At 54.8% G+C, this 16,788-nt stretch overlaps 2 protein-coding genes across 2 annotated transcripts; one reads left to right on the forward strand and one right to left on the reverse strand.

The window, feature by feature from the left end:
* Positions 1–2,888: 2,888 nt before the first annotated feature.
* Positions 2,889–8,596, reverse strand: LOC139798005 (cytochrome P450 2C23-like). The gene is made up of 9 exons (XM_071748127.1): positions 8,347–8,596; positions 7,819–7,981; positions 6,647–6,796; positions 6,087–6,247; positions 5,562–5,738; positions 4,967–5,108; positions 4,439–4,626; positions 4,097–4,238; positions 2,889–3,446 (listed from the first exon to the last, which is right to left on the reverse strand). The coding sequence occupies exons 1-9, from the start codon at positions 8,518–8,520 to the stop codon at positions 3,265–3,267; spliced, it is 1,479 nt and encodes a 492-aa protein (XP_071604228.1). The 5' UTR covers positions 8,521–8,596; the 3' UTR covers positions 2,889–3,264.
* A 2,843-nt stretch (positions 8,597–11,439) lies between these two features.
* Positions 11,440–15,991, forward strand: ZP4 (zona pellucida glycoprotein 4). Its single transcript, XM_071748154.1, has 12 exons — positions 11,440–11,695; positions 11,992–12,113; positions 12,191–12,293; positions 12,836–12,991; positions 13,338–13,525; positions 13,643–13,740; positions 14,032–14,162; positions 14,322–14,508; positions 14,581–14,728; positions 15,240–15,318; positions 15,578–15,715; positions 15,801–15,991. Exons 1-12 carry the CDS (start codon positions 11,497–11,499, stop codon positions 15,926–15,928), a joined length of 1,677 nt encoding a protein of 558 aa, XP_071604255.1. The 5' UTR covers positions 11,440–11,496; the 3' UTR covers positions 15,929–15,991.
* The last annotated feature ends 797 nt before the right edge of the window (positions 15,992–16,788 follow it).

A 16,788-nucleotide genomic window follows, 5' to 3' on the forward strand; every position in this document is an offset into this window, starting at 1 on the left:
TGGGAGCAGCTGCAGGGGTACCCAGCGTGGTGGCCTTGGTCCTTGCAGTCATCTTGGCCGTGGTCTGTGTCCTCCAGAGGAAAAAGTGGAGCTGGGAACAGGTGAGTGCCTCCCTTCTCCTGCCTCGCTGCTCCCAAGCCCAGAGCTCTACATCAGGAAACTGCTTCAGCATCCTCGGGAGCTCTCGGGATGTTCAGGACCCACATCCCTTGGCACCCACACTCTCTGGGCTCTGTCTCCCACAGGCTGCACCTCAGCCTTGGGAGCTCGAGGTTCAGAAGGACAGAAGAGAAATAAATGTGAGAATATCGAATATAAATGTGAGCCCCAAAGGGGCTGCTGACCAGCAGGGAAATTACAAAACCAAAAAACCGACCCAAATTATAATCACCGTTCTTCCAGGGGTTCCATAGAACCATGGAATTGAAGTCACAGAATAATTTCATGGGATCATTGGATTTCTGTGCTGTTTCCCAAAGGCAATAGTTTAGGAATCCTCTCTCTCCAGAATGGTGTTGCCCCCAGAAATGCTGCCAAGGGGGTTTGCAGTGTGTTCAGCTTGGTCCCCTCGTTCCTCTGCTCTTCTCACCCCCAAGGAAATCACACACCAAAAATCACCCACGCCGCCAAAGAGTCAGCCTGCCCAGAGAGGAGAGATGCCACGGGGCATTCTGGCAGCCAGACACTGACAGTTTTACCTGGAAAGGGCCCTTTCCTTCCCCTAAGACATGTTTTTAACCAGCTCGAGTACCTGCATGGCTCTTTGTTCCCTCACTTTAGAAAGGAAGGTGGAGATTATTGCCCTATAGTTGTTGGTGGTGATTACCATAATTATTTGCTATTTTTTGTGGCTGTAAATGTGAAAGGGATGTGTTAGAGGACCAGCCAGGCTTCTGATGTTCTAATAAAACTCTTGGGCACTGAGGTCTCCCCTCTGGAAGCTCATTCTCCTGGCCAGGCAGCAAGTGGACCCTCTGATGGTTCTAACTGAAGTGTTGTGACACCCAGCTTAGAATCTCTTGGATATCACCCCAAATATCACCCCCCGAGGCTGTCCTAAGAGCTGTTTAGTAAGGAGACATTTTCTCACTGCCTTGTGCTTCTTGCCCAGTTGTTTGCAGCTCACTGTTGTTTGTCACTCTATTTTTTTTTTTTTTTTGTTGTTGTTGCTTCAGGAGAACCAAGGTCCCGATGGGCAGGGAGAAGATGAATATGAGAAGTTCCCTCCTGGACCTCCAGGTGTAAGTCAGCTCTTACTGCTCCTCACCATCACCCACAGGATGCTCAGGGTAGGACTGGCTGTAAGGGTGGCCCCTAAGAGGGAGCTCATGGTACTCAGGGCTGGAGATGCCTCCTGCACGGGCAAAAAAAGGAGGAAGTGAAGCTGAGATGGGAGCAAATATGACTTTGCCTCCAAAATACTGCCAAACATTTCCAGAGTGGGAAGGGGAGGAGGTTCTTGCAGGCTGTATTCTCTCTTGGGACTCTGAGTGCCTTGTGGCAACCGACACAGAAATTGTGTTTTTCCTTTAGAGCTTTTACATGAACATAGTGCAGGAGACAACAAATACCTCAGCAGATGAAGAGCAAGTCAAACACCCCAGACCAGACATCCACAGACAGCTCAAGCCCAAGAGGATGAACGTGCCAAGAAGAGAGGCACCTGAGGTGGAAGTTATTTATGAAAATGATCCAGCCCATCACTGATGGAAAAGCACAAGGAGAGGCTGGGGCCAGGAAAACAGACACAATCTTCCTCCTGGACACCAGGGGTCAGACGGTGGCAGTTCATGAACAAGAGTTTGCTCCATGTGCAGACTTGAAATTCTACAAAGAACAGGACAGAGAGACTTGGGATGGGGAAAGGACTGGTTTGGAATGATGCTCCTGAGATGCAGGAGCAAAAGCAGATTCCTCTGGAATACCCAGCCCCCTGGGAGAGATGGTGCTGCTCTCCTCAATTAATAAAGAACATTTAAATCCTTGCAGTGATACTGATGAAAAAAAAAAACAACAAAAAAAACCAAAAAGGTGACCAGAGAGTTGGAGTCCACATCACTCAGGTGAGAGGAGCTGTAGGGCTATTTCCTGGAAAGGTTGGGCCAGGTGATCCTTGAGATCCCTTCCAGCCTCTGGTTCTGGGACAGGGAAGGTGCTCCCAGCCTGTGGAAAGGATGGGCCATGGAGTGCCTGGGAAATGAGAGGATCCCCCAGGAGCATCCAGAGGGGGTGAGGGCAGATGGAGCTCCAGGCTCTGAGCTGGGTGGGCAGTGCCCTTCTCCAGAGGGATGTGCAGCATCCTTGGATTGGCAGCCCCAGGGAGGACACAGAAAACTGCTGATAGCCCCAGGCTGCAGGAATCCCTTCCCAGCCCAGGAGCCTTCCCAATGGCTCCAGCCTGGATCAGAGGAGGCTCAGGGGAGACCTCATCACTCTCTACAACTCCCTGAAAGGAGGTTGGAGCCAGGGGGAGGTCGGGCTCTGCTCCCAGGCAGATATCAGTGGGACAAGAGGGTTAAGAGTCTAAAGCTCTGCCAGGGGAGGTTTAGGTGGGATATTGGGAAGAAATTCTTTCCAGAGAGGGTGCTCAGGCATTGGAATGGGCTGCCCAGGGAGGGAGTGGATTCTCCAACCCTGGAGGATTTTAAAAAGAGACTGAATGTGGCACTCAGTGCCATGGGCTGGGAACTACGGGGGGAGTGGATCAAGGGTTGGATTTGGTGTTCTCAGAGGTCCTTTCCAACCCAAAAGGTTCTGTGGTTCTGTGGGTGATGTGCTGCCTCTGGCATGGGGCTCCTTGCAGCAGGGTGAAGCAGGCAGGACCTTTGCCCGGGGAGGTACAGCCCTTCCACAGAGCTGCTCTGCAGTGAGGAGGAGAACAGCTTGGATCTCATAAATAGCTTTTCCTTTATTGACTGGGTTATTAAAGTGCAGCACTACCCATCTGCTCTTTCTTGGAGGGACATGTGCTGCAGGAGAAGCAGGTCCTGGGCAGCCACAGGAGCCACGTTTGGGGAGAAAAGGTGCTTTTTGGGTGCAGTCACTGTGCTCAGTGAGTCTGTGGGTGCTGTGCCACCCAGGGCATCCCTGCCACGGGCCGGAGCTTCTCTGGGAGGGTTTGAAGGTGTCTCCTCTGTGCACGTAGCTGTCTTTGGGCTGCCTCCCTGCAGGCCTTGGAGGGGGGGCCCAGTGCCTTTGGTTTTAGTAATGCAGATGGAGAGGAGAAGGCAGGCAGGGACGTGGTGAGGAGTGGGGTTGTGCTCCTCAGCGGGGCAGAGCACAGAGCTGGAAGGCAGGAGGGATATTCCCTGTGCCACTCAGGGTCGGGCTTATGCTGAGCTCCTGGGGGGGGATGACAGCCTTCAAGGTGTAGTTCTGCAAGATGGCAGCTATCAGCAAGAATATCTCCATGCGTGCCAGGCCCTCTCCAGGGCAAATTCTCTTCCCTGGAGGTGAAAAGAGCAAAAGGCAATCAGAAGGTTTGTACCAAGCAGGTGTGTGGTGCAGCTTTGTCCAGCAGTGGGGTGGCTGTCAGCATCACAAAGGGTCCTTGAAAAAGGAGAGTTTGTTGGAGAGAGAGCTGTAACACTTTGGTGGGGTGTGTGGAGGAAGGGCAGGAACAGGAGAAGACTTAGAGAGGTGGTGGGGGCATTGCAGGAGGCAAGATGAGAGCAAGGTGATGCAGAGAACTCAAGGGGTCAGGGCTGTTGGTGGCCTGCATGTGGCCTGAGAGGTCCCTAAGAGGTGCTGGGGAAAAGTGAGGATACCCCAGAAAGAGAGGCTGCTTAAGGATGGCTTTGGTGGCTGTGCAGGAAGCTGAGGGATGGGGGTTTCAGAGTCAGCCAGTCCCACTCACATCCTTACATCAGCAACTCCTCTTTGCATCCTTGAGAAGCCACCAGGCCTGGACAAGAGGGAAGATGCAGCCTCCATCTGCCCTCCCAGGAAGGGAGCAACAGGCAGGAGATATCCAGAGAGTAATGAGCCCCAAGGAAGCAGCAGTGCTGGGAAGAAGGGGGGTGTAGGGAAAGGCAGGGTGGTCCCCAGAGGAGGAGGCAGAGAGGGAGAGGTGGAGGGAGACAAAAGCCTCTCTTACCTGCTGAGAAGGGGATGAAGAACTCACTCTTCCTAAAGGTGCCATTCTTGTTCAAGAAGTGTTCAGGGCAGAACTCATCTGGGTTTGGAAACTCCTTTCCATCGTAGAGGACAGAGCTGAGGACAGGAAAGATTGTGGTGCCCTAGGGGAACAGGAGGGGAAGAGCAGAGCATGGAGGGGAGCCCAGTGAAAGGACTTGATCCTACTGCCTGCCACGTGGAGCCTGAGCTGCCCAGCACAGCCCCTCCAGTGCCTTTGGCCAAGAATTCCCAGCTCCTGGTTTGTAGCTGGCAGCCCAAGGGCTAACCTGCTGCCAGCTCCTTGCTGGGCTTTCCCACTGACCTTGGGGATGACAAAGTCCCTGAAGCAGGTGTCTTTGTCCACAGCATGAGGGACACTCAGGGGGATGAGCTTGATGAACCTCTGGATCTCATGGACCACTGCATCCGTGTAGGGCAGCTGGGTCCTGTCAGCCAAACAAGGTCTCCTGGACCTCCCCACCACCTGGTCAATCTCTTCTTGGACTTTCTCTGTCACCAGAGGCACAAACCATACAGTGGGTAAGTAAAAACCAAACCTTACCCAAAGAGGTTGTCCCTACATCAGAGGGGACCAGGAGCATGGACGGTGTTGGGTTTGGTGGTGGTGAGGACACAGCTCCAGTGCAGGGAATGTCATCCCAGTGAGCTGGCTAAATGGGGAGGGAAAACTGGGGACACAGTCAGGTCTGCGAGGGGGATACAGCTGGGGATGGTGCCAGTGGAGTCTCTGATGGTCACCCTGGGGAGTGGTGGTGCAAGGACTTTGCCCCTTTGGGTAAGATATAAGAGGAGAAAACTTGGGAGAGAGCCAGAGGTCGTAGGTTGGTACCTTGGATCTTGGGGTATTTGATAAGCAGCAGAAGGCCATATCTTATGGTGGTGCTGGTTGTCTCAGTGCCACCAATGAACAAGTCAAAGGTACTGGTTATCAGGTTCTTCATGTGGAAGCTGGAACTGGGATTGTCTTGCTCCTAGGGAAAAAAGCTGGGTAATTTCTCTGGCTGAGCCAAGTGTCCCTTTCTTATGTCATCCTTGCCTTCTTGTTGACCCAGAGCCATTGCATTTCTCTGCTAAAGGTTTTGGGGGCCCTTGCAATGCTCTCTTTGTGCAGCCAGCTCAGCCCCACAGCAAGCTGGGCACCAGGAGGTGTCTGTGCCCTCCCTGCCTCCCAGTGAGAGCACTGCAGAGCAGGCTGCCCATGTCCCTCTGTTTTGGTGAGGGCAGATGGAGGTTTTGCTGTCCAGGCAGCTGCAGGGATGTGCAGATGCTGACCCATGAGCACAGGACACATCTGGGGCATCGCTGGTGTCCTCTCTGCCCAGCCCAGCTGCCTGGGGAAGGCTGATCCCAAAGCCTGTGCTGTTTAGGAGAGGGAAGGGGCTCAGTGCAGGTGTGGTTGGGGATGCTCTGTGCTGCCTCCTTACCTCCTGCATCTTGCTGAGGTAGCAGTCCACGAAATCCTGAGGGGAGCTGGGATCCAGGGAGGCTTGGTGGAGCTTCGCCTCCTCGTACACAAAGGCTTTTAGAGCATCAAACTGATCAAACATTTTGTTGTGTGGGCCAGGCAGGTAATACATGATGTTTGGGAACATCTGGTAGAGCTGGAAGGGAAGAAAGAGGAAAGTCCATAGCACAACCATTGCCTCATCCCTTGATATTAGCAAAAAGCTTAGGAAAGCCCCAGTCCTCCCAGATGGGACAAGCAGAAGGACTACGAGGCTGAGTGGTAGGGGCTTGCTTGGAAGTTGTAGTAGGAACCTTGGAGATGGAGAGGGAAGAAGGGTGCTCAGGACCAGGGAGGAGCTGGTGAGGGTGCTGCTTGCTCTGGAATGAGCTCCCTCCTGTGCAGCAGGACTGGTGGGGTCCCAGTCAGAAGGCTGGAATGGGACGTGGCTGGAAGGGAGGCCCTTGGGACAACACTGCCACTGTGAGCTGGCTGCTAAAGGTACCTGTCCCCAGATGGAGTTCATCTTCTCAAAGATGATGTTCATGCTGCCCATCAGGGAGAGGAAGTTCTTGTCTTTGTAGTCGTATCGCTTCCCAAAGACAATGGAGCAGATGATGTTGGAGACAGCACAGCTCAGGATGTAGGTCGGGTCAAAAGCTGCTCCTGTGGTTTCAAAAAGAGGTTACAAACCATCAGGAAAACCTCTCCCCAAACTCTGGCTGCTTCTGGGGATGGTGGGCAACCAGAGCTGTCAGTGGGAATAGCAGAGCACAGCCTTTGAGTGTCACGGGAGGATCCCCCAAAACCAGCAGCTCAGGGGCGTGAAATTATTTCCTAATAAGGAAATTTCTAATTTTCTAATGGGGGGTAGATGGTTATGGACCAAACCCATGAGAACTTCAGAATTATTTCCTGCTTTCTAATGAGGGGTAGATGATGCATGGAGCAAGCACACCAGAACTTCAGCTGAGTTGAAGCTAAACACATGGGCTCCCTCAGCACGGTCCTTTGTTGTTGTTGTTGTTGTTGTAACAAGAAGCTATAACAAAAACTGGAGCGTACCCTTTGTTTTTTTGATCTCATCCAGCAGGTGCTCAGACTCCTCCAGGATCCTCTCCTCCATGGTCCTTTTCCCCATCCCAAAGTTGCGCAGGGTGCTGACAGCAAACTTCCTGGCCTGGAACCACTCCGTGTTGTTGCTGAAAATGATCCCTGCACAGCAAGAAGGAAAAGGAGAAGCCTGGCTAGGGTGGGCTGGGTGTGAGAGGAACAGAGGCTCAGAGTGACAGTGAATCCTGTCCCTGGTAGTGTCAGCAAGGATGGTGGCTTGGAGGCAAGCTCTGGAATCCAGCTGCCTGCCTTGGGCTTTCTCCACCACATATCCCCCCTCCTGGGGAGCAGCTCAGCTCTCACATCTCCTCAGACTTCTCCTCCTCCAGCTGGTGGCTGTTGCCACTTAGAATCACAGGGTCATTTGGGTTGGAAAGCACCTCAGAGATCATCAAGCCCAACCCTTGGTCCTTGATCCTTGATCCAACCCCCGTGGTTCCCAGCCCATGGCACTCAGTGCCACATTCAGTCTCTTCTTAAAAACCTCCAGGGATGGAGAATCCACCTCCTCCCTGGGCAGCCCATTCCAATGTCTGATCACCCTCTCTGGAAAGAAATTCTTCCCAATCTCCCACCTAACCCTCCCCTGGCAGAGCTTTAGACTCTTAACCCTCTTGTCCCACTGATATCTGCCTGGGAGCAGAGCCACAACCTCCTTTCAGGGAGTTGTAGAGAGTGATGAGGTCTCCCCTGAGCCTCCTCTGCTCCAGGCTGGAGCCATTGGGAAGGGATTCCTGCAGCCTGGGGCTATCAGCAGTTTTCTGTGTCCTCCCTGGGGCTGCCAATCCAAGGATGCTGCACATCCCTCTGGAGAAGGGCACTGCCCACCCAGCTCAGAGCCTGGAGCTCCATCTGCCCTCACCCCCTTGGGGAGAACCCTGGATGCTCCTGAGGTCTCCCCTGAGCCTCCTGCAGACTAAACAACCCCACTTGCCCTTTTGCTGCCCATTCCTGAGCTCAGCCCAGCTCCACTTCTCTCCTACCCCATCCAGCTCTGCCTTCCCTTCTCCAGGTGGGACCCTCCCCGCCGCCTTCCCTTTAGGATGTGACATTCCAGCTTCCACCCCGTGCCCCCCCAGCCCTTCCCTTCTCCCTGGAGAAGGAGCAGTGCTCAGCACACATACCCAGCCCGTTGTTGGCCCTGTCTCCTATTGGCATGTGTCCTCTGGGAGCAAACTCATCGGCACGCTCGATCAAGGCTTCCCTGACAGCAGAGTGTCCGTGCAACACCACCACGGGGTCAGAGCCCATGTGCACTGTGAACACGGGGCCGTACTTCTCACTGAGCTGTCAAAAATGCAAGAGAAACCACGGCCAGGGGGCTGAGAGGAGGGAGGGAAGGAGGGGTTGCGAAGCAGCCTTGCTGCTCCTGCAGCCCCAGCATCCTCAGGACTCATCCTCTCACGGGATGTGCAGGGGAGGGGAGGGTTCCCAGCTACAAGGATCTGAGGAAAAATCTGAGGAGGGGCAGCTGAGATCCCTGTGGCTTTTCTGCTCCTCAGGGATTGCCAACCAACAAGCTATGGCCACAGGTTTTCCCCATGCACATGTTTTCCCCATCCACAGGTCCCACGCATTTCTTACTCAGAGGAAAAAAAAAAAACCCAAAAAACCCAAAACCCAAGTCTGAGAGCAGAAGAAAGCAGCTTTACCTTCTCCAGGGTTTTGGCCAAGTCCTTTGGCTTCACCTGCAGGAGGTTACCTAGGATGGGAAGGGGAGCCGGCCCTGGAGGCATCTTCCCCTTCCCAGACCTCATTCTCCATGATGCAAAGGAGAGCAGGCAAGTGATGCAGAGCAGGAGCAGAGCAGCTCCCAGGAGCTCCATTTGCTGGTGCAGCTGGGGAGGGATTGCTTCTGCCTCCTGGATCCCTGCTTTATATCCTGGGGAGCTCTGTTGTCCCTGGAGCAGCTTTGGGATCACGTGTTGGAGTTGGGCAATGTGAGCAGTCAATCATTTGTCAGCGTGCCCTGTGTTATGAAAAGAGGGCTTATCTCAGTATTGCTTGGTCATTGAAGACACACCTCATCTCACATAACCCCCGTGGCCAGGAGAGATTAAGAAACTTATCAAATGAACTCGTGGAGCCCTGGGGTTCATTGCTAAAGGGGTCACGCCAGGGCCACCCTCTCCCGCCGGGGTGCTCCCGGGGAGTCCCTGTTGTGGGGACATCGTGGGACAGTCTGTTCTTCAGGGAGGATTGTAGGAGCCATTCTGGGTGTTCCTCAAGCCTTCCAGACACCATCAGTGGAGTCTGCAGCACGTGTGATGTGCCACAGCCCATAGTGATGGGTTCCAGCGCTCAGCAACCCCCTCCAGCTCTCCCCTTAGGGCTGTCTGGCCTCACAAGAGAAGAAGGAATAAAATACCCACCTAGCAAGGGCAGAAAGTTCCCCAGACATCACAGCAGACAAGAAAGGACTCAATAAGAGAGACAAAAACATAAGGAAAGGGTGTCCTGGGTTTGCTGTGCCACCCCCATGTGTTAGCAGGGGTTTCCTCTTTGCTGAGAGAAGGTCTCCATCCCTTGCCAAAGTCTCTGTAGCTTCTCTACAGGTTCTAAAGTCACCCTCACACTCTCACAGAGGTGCCATAATTTGGTTGCTGTTCTTTAAAAATCTCATTTCACTTCCCAAAGAGCCGTGCTCAACACTTTGGTGGAAAACCAGAACTTCCAAAACCAGAACTTCCAACCAGGAGTTTGGGCTCGGGTGCTGGGCTGAACTCAGAACCTTGCCAGGGCAGGTCAGGGGAGTTCGTGTAGCTCTGGGATGTGGAGTTCACAGGAGTTTGCAGTGTGTCACCAAGCCTGCAAACCTTCATGACCCTTCCCTGGAAAGTTCTCTCATTCCTGAAGGAAAGGGCTCACTGGTTCTCACCGTTTACAACATACTCTGGGCAGAAAAAACACACAAAACTCTGGCACTTGGAGTATTTTCAAGATTTCTCTTCTCTATTAGGATAAAATCATTATATTCCAAATGTTCCCAGCAGCCTGGCAGGAAACCATGGGTTTTTGCACAACACAGGAATGTCCAAGGGTCTTCTGACTATTTGCTTCTGTTTGCAGACCCTATGAGCAGCAGGGCTGGTCTAGCCCCTCCATCCATGTGAAAGTCCAGGCTGCATTTCCCTCCTTTCCACCTTCCCCGAGAAGTTTGGGTTTAAATGCCTTGGAGGCATGTTACTAGGGATATTCAGAGAAAAAGCTCCTAGTGTTGTAGCTTTGACTTTTTTTTTTTTTTCTAAAATAAAGCTTGAGCTTGAAGAAAATGTCCTCATGGTGTAGGTTTGCTGGCTCCAGCTTCTCATCTGACACCCATACATCTATATATTTACATCTCACATAAACTACAGTTGTTGGCCCAGATGACCCAGCCTGACACTCTGTGGTTCTGTGACCTTCCTTTTGGATGCTGGGCCAGGAGGTGGCCCTGGGAAACACCACTCCTGTGCACCCCTCATCCCCAGGACATGTGCTGTGGCTTTCCACCAGGATGCTTCCCACCACCTATTGCCACTGCTTCCAAACAAGCTTCCAGGCATTTCATTTCCATGCATTTCAGGCCTGTTTCCCTCCCAACCATCTCTACATCGTGGCTGCCAAGGGCGTGGAGGAACCTTTCTCAGCATGAGCATTGCTTGGACCTACTCACAGAGAGTTATTCTTCAAGCACCTGGAGATCTTTTTCTGACATTTGTCTCAGAATAAACAAAGTATTGGTGGGTTTAAGTGTAATGAAATCTCTCTGTCTATAGTTCCAAAGTACTTTGTTTGCTTGTGGTTGTTTACCCAGCTTTCAGCAGGTAACACAGGCAAGTGTTGGGCAGGCACTGGGTGGTGGTGAGACCTGGGCAGGCTGAGACCTGGCACCAAGCTCAGCTTCTGCAGCCAGGGAGCCTGAACTCTCCTTGCCAAAGTCCAAACCTTTCCCCTGGGAAAAGCTTTCCTCTCACCACGGCTGCCCAGTGCCCAGGAAGGTGCAGGATGGCCAAGGAGCTCCATTTGCAGAGCAGCTGCAGAGGTGCTTGGGGGAAGAGCTCTCCTGGATGGACCATGAAAGATGCAGGGTGGAAGGAAAGATCCTGCACCCAGGTCCCGATGGAGGCATCCTCTGCATCCTCTGCATCCTCTGCAGCTGTAAGGGAGAGACAGGCTGTGGAGGAAGGTGGGGAACAGGAGAAATGTCCCTCTTGGAGCCATCCATAACCCATGCCCAGAGGTGATGCTGTCTGGAGGGGCCCTGCAGGTGTCTGGGAGCTGGGAGCAGAGGTGGGGGTGACTGCCAAGGGAAGGGCATTGTAAAAGGTGAAGCTAAGAAATCCCACTCCTCTCAGCCCCACCTCTCTGGGGGGATCTGGTCCCAGAGAAATAAGCAAACTACAAAACCAAAGGTTTCATGGACACAGAAACATCAGCATGGAAAGGTGCTCAGCAGAGCTTGGGTGGGTGCTGCAGTCTGACGGGTGCCTAGGGAGAAGGTGATAGTTGGGCACCTCCTTGCAGGGGAATCATCACCTCCTTGCAGGTGTGCAAAGCCTCCTGAGAGCCCCAGTTTGAAGGCTCTGGAGACTCCCCTCCAGCTGCTGATGGGGATGGGTACAGCCCCATCTCTGACATCAGCTCAGCCCCTTCCCCCCAGCCCCTGCTGGGCTGAGAGGCAGGTGAGGGCAATGGAAGGTGCTAACCTGCTGGCCTGGCTCCCCCTCTCCACTTCTGGGCTTTCTGAGCCCAGCTGGCTCCACAATTTAAATGGGGTGGGCTAAGAGCAGGGGGTTCATGGTCCTTGGTAGGAGAGCAGGATGGGGGTTGCAGAGCAGTCTGGAGCTGCACTTGGAGCTGTGCTCTCCTGGGCACTCCTTGCTCTCTTTGTTTGGGTTGTAGGGGCTCCGGGCAGTGTTTTTCCTGACCTCACTTTGCTGGTTTGTGGCCAAGAAAGGCTGCAGCTCACCTTACCTCCAGGTTGGGAAGGGAACACTTCCTTTGTGTTGACTGCTTGGGGTGAGTAGCAGAGGGTGGTGTCGAGAGGCTTTCAGGTGCTGGATTTTATTTTTTTTTGCACAGGGAAGAGGCACGATTGGAATGAGGAGAAAAGGGTGGGTTTTGGTGGGGAGTGTTGTCTAAGAGCTCCGGTGCACCTTGTGTAACCAGGGACCTGGGTACAGGACCCAGCAGCCCAGGGTTTTGGGGCAGGGCTGTGCCTGATGCTCTTGGCTGCTGGGTTTGCCCATCACCACCAAGGTGTGGGGTTAGGGCTCTAGGGGACCCCATCCTCCCCGTGTCTCCTTTTCCCTTAGATGCTGAGGGGAAGGCACATGCTCTGCAGAACGACTCTGGCTGTGGGCTCTGGGTATTTGGGACTCCAGCTGGCTCCAGGGAAGTCTCTGTGTCCTACACTGGCTGCTTTGTCTTCGAGTGGGTGAGTGACCCTAGAGGTTCTGCTGGGGGGTGGCTGATGCTCCTCTGGCTGCCCTGAGTTTTCCTGTGCTCCCCCAGGATGGCAATTACCTCCTCCTGCTTGGGCTGGAAGGAAGAGATGCTGCTGGACAAAAGGTTCTTCGGGAAGAAAAGCTCCTCAGGTGTCCTGTGGACCTTCCCGGTGAGCCCCTGGCAGCTCCTGGGGAAACCTGGGGGTCGTCTGCCTGGGGGTGGGAAGGGCCCTGCCCTTCAGGTGGCTCAGGGATGGGCCAGGGGGCTCATTCCTGTCCAGAGGTCCCCTTGGAGAAGGGTTGGGATGTGGAAGCCACTGACCTGCTGGAGTTTGGGGTCTGCTTTGCGGTGGGGTCAGTGGGGGAATGTCCTTTGTCTCTGCTGGCACCCTCTGGGTCCCTGCCAGTTCAGGGGCTGAGCCAGCCTGGATGAGGTGGTCTCAGAACCCTGGATCTTCACCCATCCCATGCAGCCCAGCCTCCTGCCCAGGGAGAGGCAGGACCCATCTCAGGAGCTTCCAAAGCAGCTCCAGGGGCTGTGTCTGACCCTCACCTGAGCCCAGCTCCCCTGGCTCTGTGTGCAGATTCCCCAGGGTGCCTTTCCACCAGCGTTCTCTGTGTTTTTATGACTCCCCAGGGTGCCTTCCCACCAGCATCCTCTTTGTCCCCCTGTTCTTGTGCTTCACCCCTCACCTCCTGCTCTTTCTCCCAGCCCTGGATGCTCCAAGCAGCAGTGTCTGCTCTGCAGTCCCAAGGCAGGACCGGCTGCCATGTGTCCCCCTGCCTGTCACCCAGGGGGACTGTGAAGCCCGAGGCTGCTGCTCTGACCCTCAGGACAGGCTGACCCCCTGCTACTATGGCAGCACAGGTCAGTGTCCCCAGATGTCCCCTCCCCAGGAGCTGCAGGCTGGGTTTGGTGGGTGCCTGAGGGATGTGGTTTGGGCTGTCAGGAAGGTTCTGCCCCACTGAAGTGTCAGGACAGAGCTGGGTTGGTGGCCAGCAGCAGTGTGGCTCTTGGGGCTGGTGGCACCGGGTGTGCTGTGCTTGGCTTTTGCTGGGGGACCCCTGGGCAGGAGGACCTGGGAGCTTGGCTGGGATGTCTGAGCTGGAAGAGGAGATTCCCTCCCTGTCCTTGGGATGTCTGAGCTGGAAGAGGAGATTCCCTCTCTGTCCCCCCCGAGCTCCAGGCTGGGTGCCTGTCCTGTCTCCCCCAGTGACAGCTCACTGCACACCAGAGGGACAGTTTTCCATCGCTGTCTCTCGGGATGTCACCCTGCCACCCATCCTCCTGGGCTCCCTGCAGCTGGCCAGTGGCCACCAAGCTGGCTGTGTCCCTGCCATGACCACCAGTGCCTTTGCTGTCTACCACTTCCCAGTCTCTGCCTGTGGCACCACCTTGCAGGTAAGAGCTGCTGGTACCACCCCAGGTGATGGGCAGGCACCTCACAAGCCTTCCAGAACCTTCCCCCAGCCTGGTGTTGACCCAGCTGCAGTGACAGTGCCTGCTCTGTCACTCCAGGTGAATGGAGACCAGGTCATATATGAGAATGAGTTGGTGGCATCCCGGGATGTGAAGACTGGGGACCGTGGCTCTGTCACCAGGGACAGCACGTTCAGGTGATGTCCTGGGGCTGATGCTGCTGGGTGCCAGGGGGTTCCCTGTCACGGGAGGAATTCCTCTCTGAGCTGGATAAGGACTGGGATGTCTCTGGTTGGTGGGAATGAAGCTGGTGCTGCTCACTCTGCAGCCTCAGCTATGGCCTCTGAAGGGCGTTTCAAGGACTTGTTAGAGGGGGAGTGTGGGAGGGAAGGTTTGAGGGGTGAGTAAAGGAAGCAGATACTGCATTGGCATCTTGGAGGTGTCAGAGAGCCCTTTCTCACCCCCCTGATGTGGTGTCTGCCCCACAGGCTCCGTGTCCGCTGCAGTTATCCCATCTCTGGGAGCACCATTCCCTTGGGTGTCCAGGTCCTCACCTTGCCACCCCTCCCAGCTGTGTCCCAGACAGGTCCCCTGGCTTTGGAGCTGCGTGTGGCCTCAGGTAGGAGAGAGAGACAGAGGTCTGCAGGACCTTCCCCAGCCTCTTCCCAGGGCTGCTCCTTCCCTGCCCTGCTGGGAACCCCAGGAGATGATCCTGAAGGATGCACTCAGGCTGCCTCTTGGTTTCTTCCCCATGGCTCCTGGGTTTCTCCCATCCCAGATGGAGCCTACACTTCCTACTATGCTGACAAGGACTATCCTCTCGTGAAGACCCTGAGGGACCCTCTTTATGCAGAAGTCAGGCTCCTTCAGAGAACAGACCCAGACCTGGTTCTGGTGCTGGAGCACTGCTGGGCCACCCCCAACAGCAATGCTCAGCAGCACCGGTGGCCAGTGCTGGTGGACGGGTGAGTGACTGGGAGGCAGCATTGCTCAGGGGGTGCCTTGCACCTCCCTCACTGCTGGCTGCTTCTCCCCAGGTGCCCTTATGCTGGGGACAACTACCAAACAGAGCTGGTGGCCCCGGGCCATGCCTCGGGGCTGCTGTTTCCCTCTCACCACCAACGTTTCACCCTCTACACCTTCACCTTTGTGGACTCCACTTCCCAGGAGATGCTCTCCGGGCTGGTAAGATCCTGTCCTGCCTCCTGGGTGTGAGGACAAGCAGCATGGGAGAGCTCTGAGAGCCACTTCAGAACCAGGGGACCCTTAGCCCCTTTTTGGGGCAGGGGAGGCCCAAAGGCTGGGAGAAGCCCCCCTGGAAACCCTTCTGGTAGCAGAAAGCCTTTGTGCATGTGGGTAATTGCATCACTGGAGGGCTGTGACAGCAGGGACAGGGCTGGCTGCTGTGCTGAATGAGCTCAGGGTGTGTGCTTTCAGTTTGGCAAGGAATCTTGAATTTCTCAGGCAAAATTCCATGGAAATAGCTCTTTGTACCTGGGCAGGACTCCTGGTCCTCACGTCAGCTTTTTTAGACCCTGGAGATATTTGCTGTGTCACCCTGCCCAGCACTGAGGCTTTTCCCCCTTGCTCTGCCCTTCCCCAGCCCCGAGGTGGGAGGGCTGGGGTGGGTCAGAAGCTGGGGGACAGCATCACCCCGGGGATCAGGTGTGTGCAGGCTGTGTCCCATTCCTCCCAGGTGTACCTGCACTGCACTGCCTCCCTGTGCCACCAGTCCCTCCAGCAGCCCTGCACCAGCACCTGCCCTCCCAGAACCAGTGAGTCTCCAAACCCTCCTGTTTGCCCCCCAGAAAGGGCACTGGGGGTCTGACCTTCCAGCTGGGAGGTGGGAGTCAGGGACAGCTTCCTCAGGGATTTCCAGAGCTTTTTTTTTAGGCTTGGAGTTCAGTGTCAGCTCTCACAGGGGGTTTGGTGTTCAGGGGTTCTGATGTGCTGAGAAACTGAGCAGGACAAAGCCTGCTGGGACCTTCAGGGCTGCTGAGCTTCTCGTCTCCAACCCTTCTTGTTGCTCTGCAGGGGGTAAAAGGGACGCGGAGCATCCTCCTGGGGACGCGGAGCATCCTCCTGGGGACGCTGCCTCCCGTGTCTCCAGCAGAGGTCCTGTGATTTTCCTCCCGGAGGAGCTGAGATGGGAGCCAGGCAAGGATGGCCTTGGTAAGCATGCCAGCCCCCTCCTGAACCCCTGAGCCCTCCTGAGCTCCTCTGGAGGAGTTTTAAGTGGGTTCTCTCTCCCCCCCAGGAGCAGCTGCAGCCCCCCGGGCTCTGGTGTTTGCAGGCCTGGGGACAGCTCTGGGCATGGTGCTTGTGGCTGCTGTGCTGTGGGGAAGGAAGAGCTCTGGGAGGCAGGAGATCCATGGCCTGCAATAAAATGTGGCTGGCAAACCCCTGGGGCTGTGGGATTCCTCCTCTTGCTGAGATTATTCTGCTCTGGGGCTGCTGGGAGGCTGTGGGAGTGATGGTGCTGGGGGTGTGGGAGTGATGGTGCTGGGGGATGATTCTGTTTGTGTCAGAGGCCAAGGTGACCTGGGTCCCCTCAAACACTGGGTTAGGAGTGAAACAAAACCTGATTTTAAAGCAAATTCTGCAGCTGCTGCTCCTCTGGGGATGCAGAGAAACCGGGGGCTGATCCTGAGCTCACCAGGGAAGTGCTCCTGGGGCAGGATTTAGGGGCAGGGATGGCAGAGCCCTCACCTCTCTTGCTCTAGAAACAAAAAAGGGCGGCTGGGGTTTAATTTTTTTCTATGGAGGACAAGAAAAGGGAAACTTAATTTCAGCTGAAAAATATTAAAAAAAAAAAAAGACCTCAGTGGTTTGAACTTGAGGAAAAAAAAAAATTGGTCTTGATTTGAGGATTAATTTTAAACCTCCATGTGTGAGCAGAGAGTTCAGAGCCTTGAAAGCTCTGGGGTTAAAGTTAATTTGACACCACTGTTGGTGAAACAGTGCCATGGGTGTGCTTGGCTCAGGTGAGAAATAAAACCTCCTCTTCTGAGGAGCAGCTCAGTGTGGTCAGGGAGAGCAGCTGAGCAGGATCATCCCCTCCTTCCTGAGCTCCTGGGCAAAAAAAATCCAACAAACCTCTGCTGGAAACAAAGAACTGGGCAGTACCTGGTTTGAGGTAGCACCTATTGCTCTATTGGCTTCTGCCAGCACTGTGTGTGATGGGAATGTGGTGGGAACTGCTTTTCAGTTCCTTTCTTACTCCAAAAGATAATTTTGGGGATGGT

This window comes from Heliangelus exortis, chromosome 7, assembly GCF_036169615.1.
Source record: "Heliangelus exortis chromosome 7, bHelExo1.hap1, whole genome shotgun sequence".
Classification (NCBI taxonomy): Eukaryota; Metazoa; Chordata; class Aves; order Apodiformes; family Trochilidae; genus Heliangelus; species Heliangelus exortis.

Excerpts from the sequence above, each read along its gene's own strand:
- LOC139798005 (XM_071748127.1), bottom strand. The coding sequence starts at position 8,520 with ATGGAGCTCCTGGGAGCTGCTCTGCTCCTGCTCTGCATCACTTGCCTG. Across the intron at positions 7,982-8,346 it reads TGGCCAAAACCCTGGAGAAG|CTCAGTGAGAAGTACGGCCC; the intron begins GTAAAGCTGCTT and ends CATTTTTGACAG. Across the intron at positions 6,248-6,646 it reads TGAGATCAAAAAAACAAAGG|GAGCAGCTTTTGACCCGACC; the intron begins GTACGCTCCAGT and ends TTGAAACCACAG.
- ZP4 (XM_071748154.1), top strand. The coding sequence starts at position 11,497 with ATGGGGGTTGCAGAGCAGTCTGGAGCTGCACTTGGAGCTGTGCTCTCC. Across the intron at positions 14,163-14,321 it reads GGAGCTGCGTGTGGCCTCAG|ATGGAGCCTACACTTCCTAC; the intron begins GTAGGAGAGAGA and ends CTCCCATCCCAG. Across the intron at positions 14,509-14,580 it reads TGGCCAGTGCTGGTGGACGG|GTGCCCTTATGCTGGGGACA; the intron begins GTGAGTGACTGG and ends GCTTCTCCCCAG.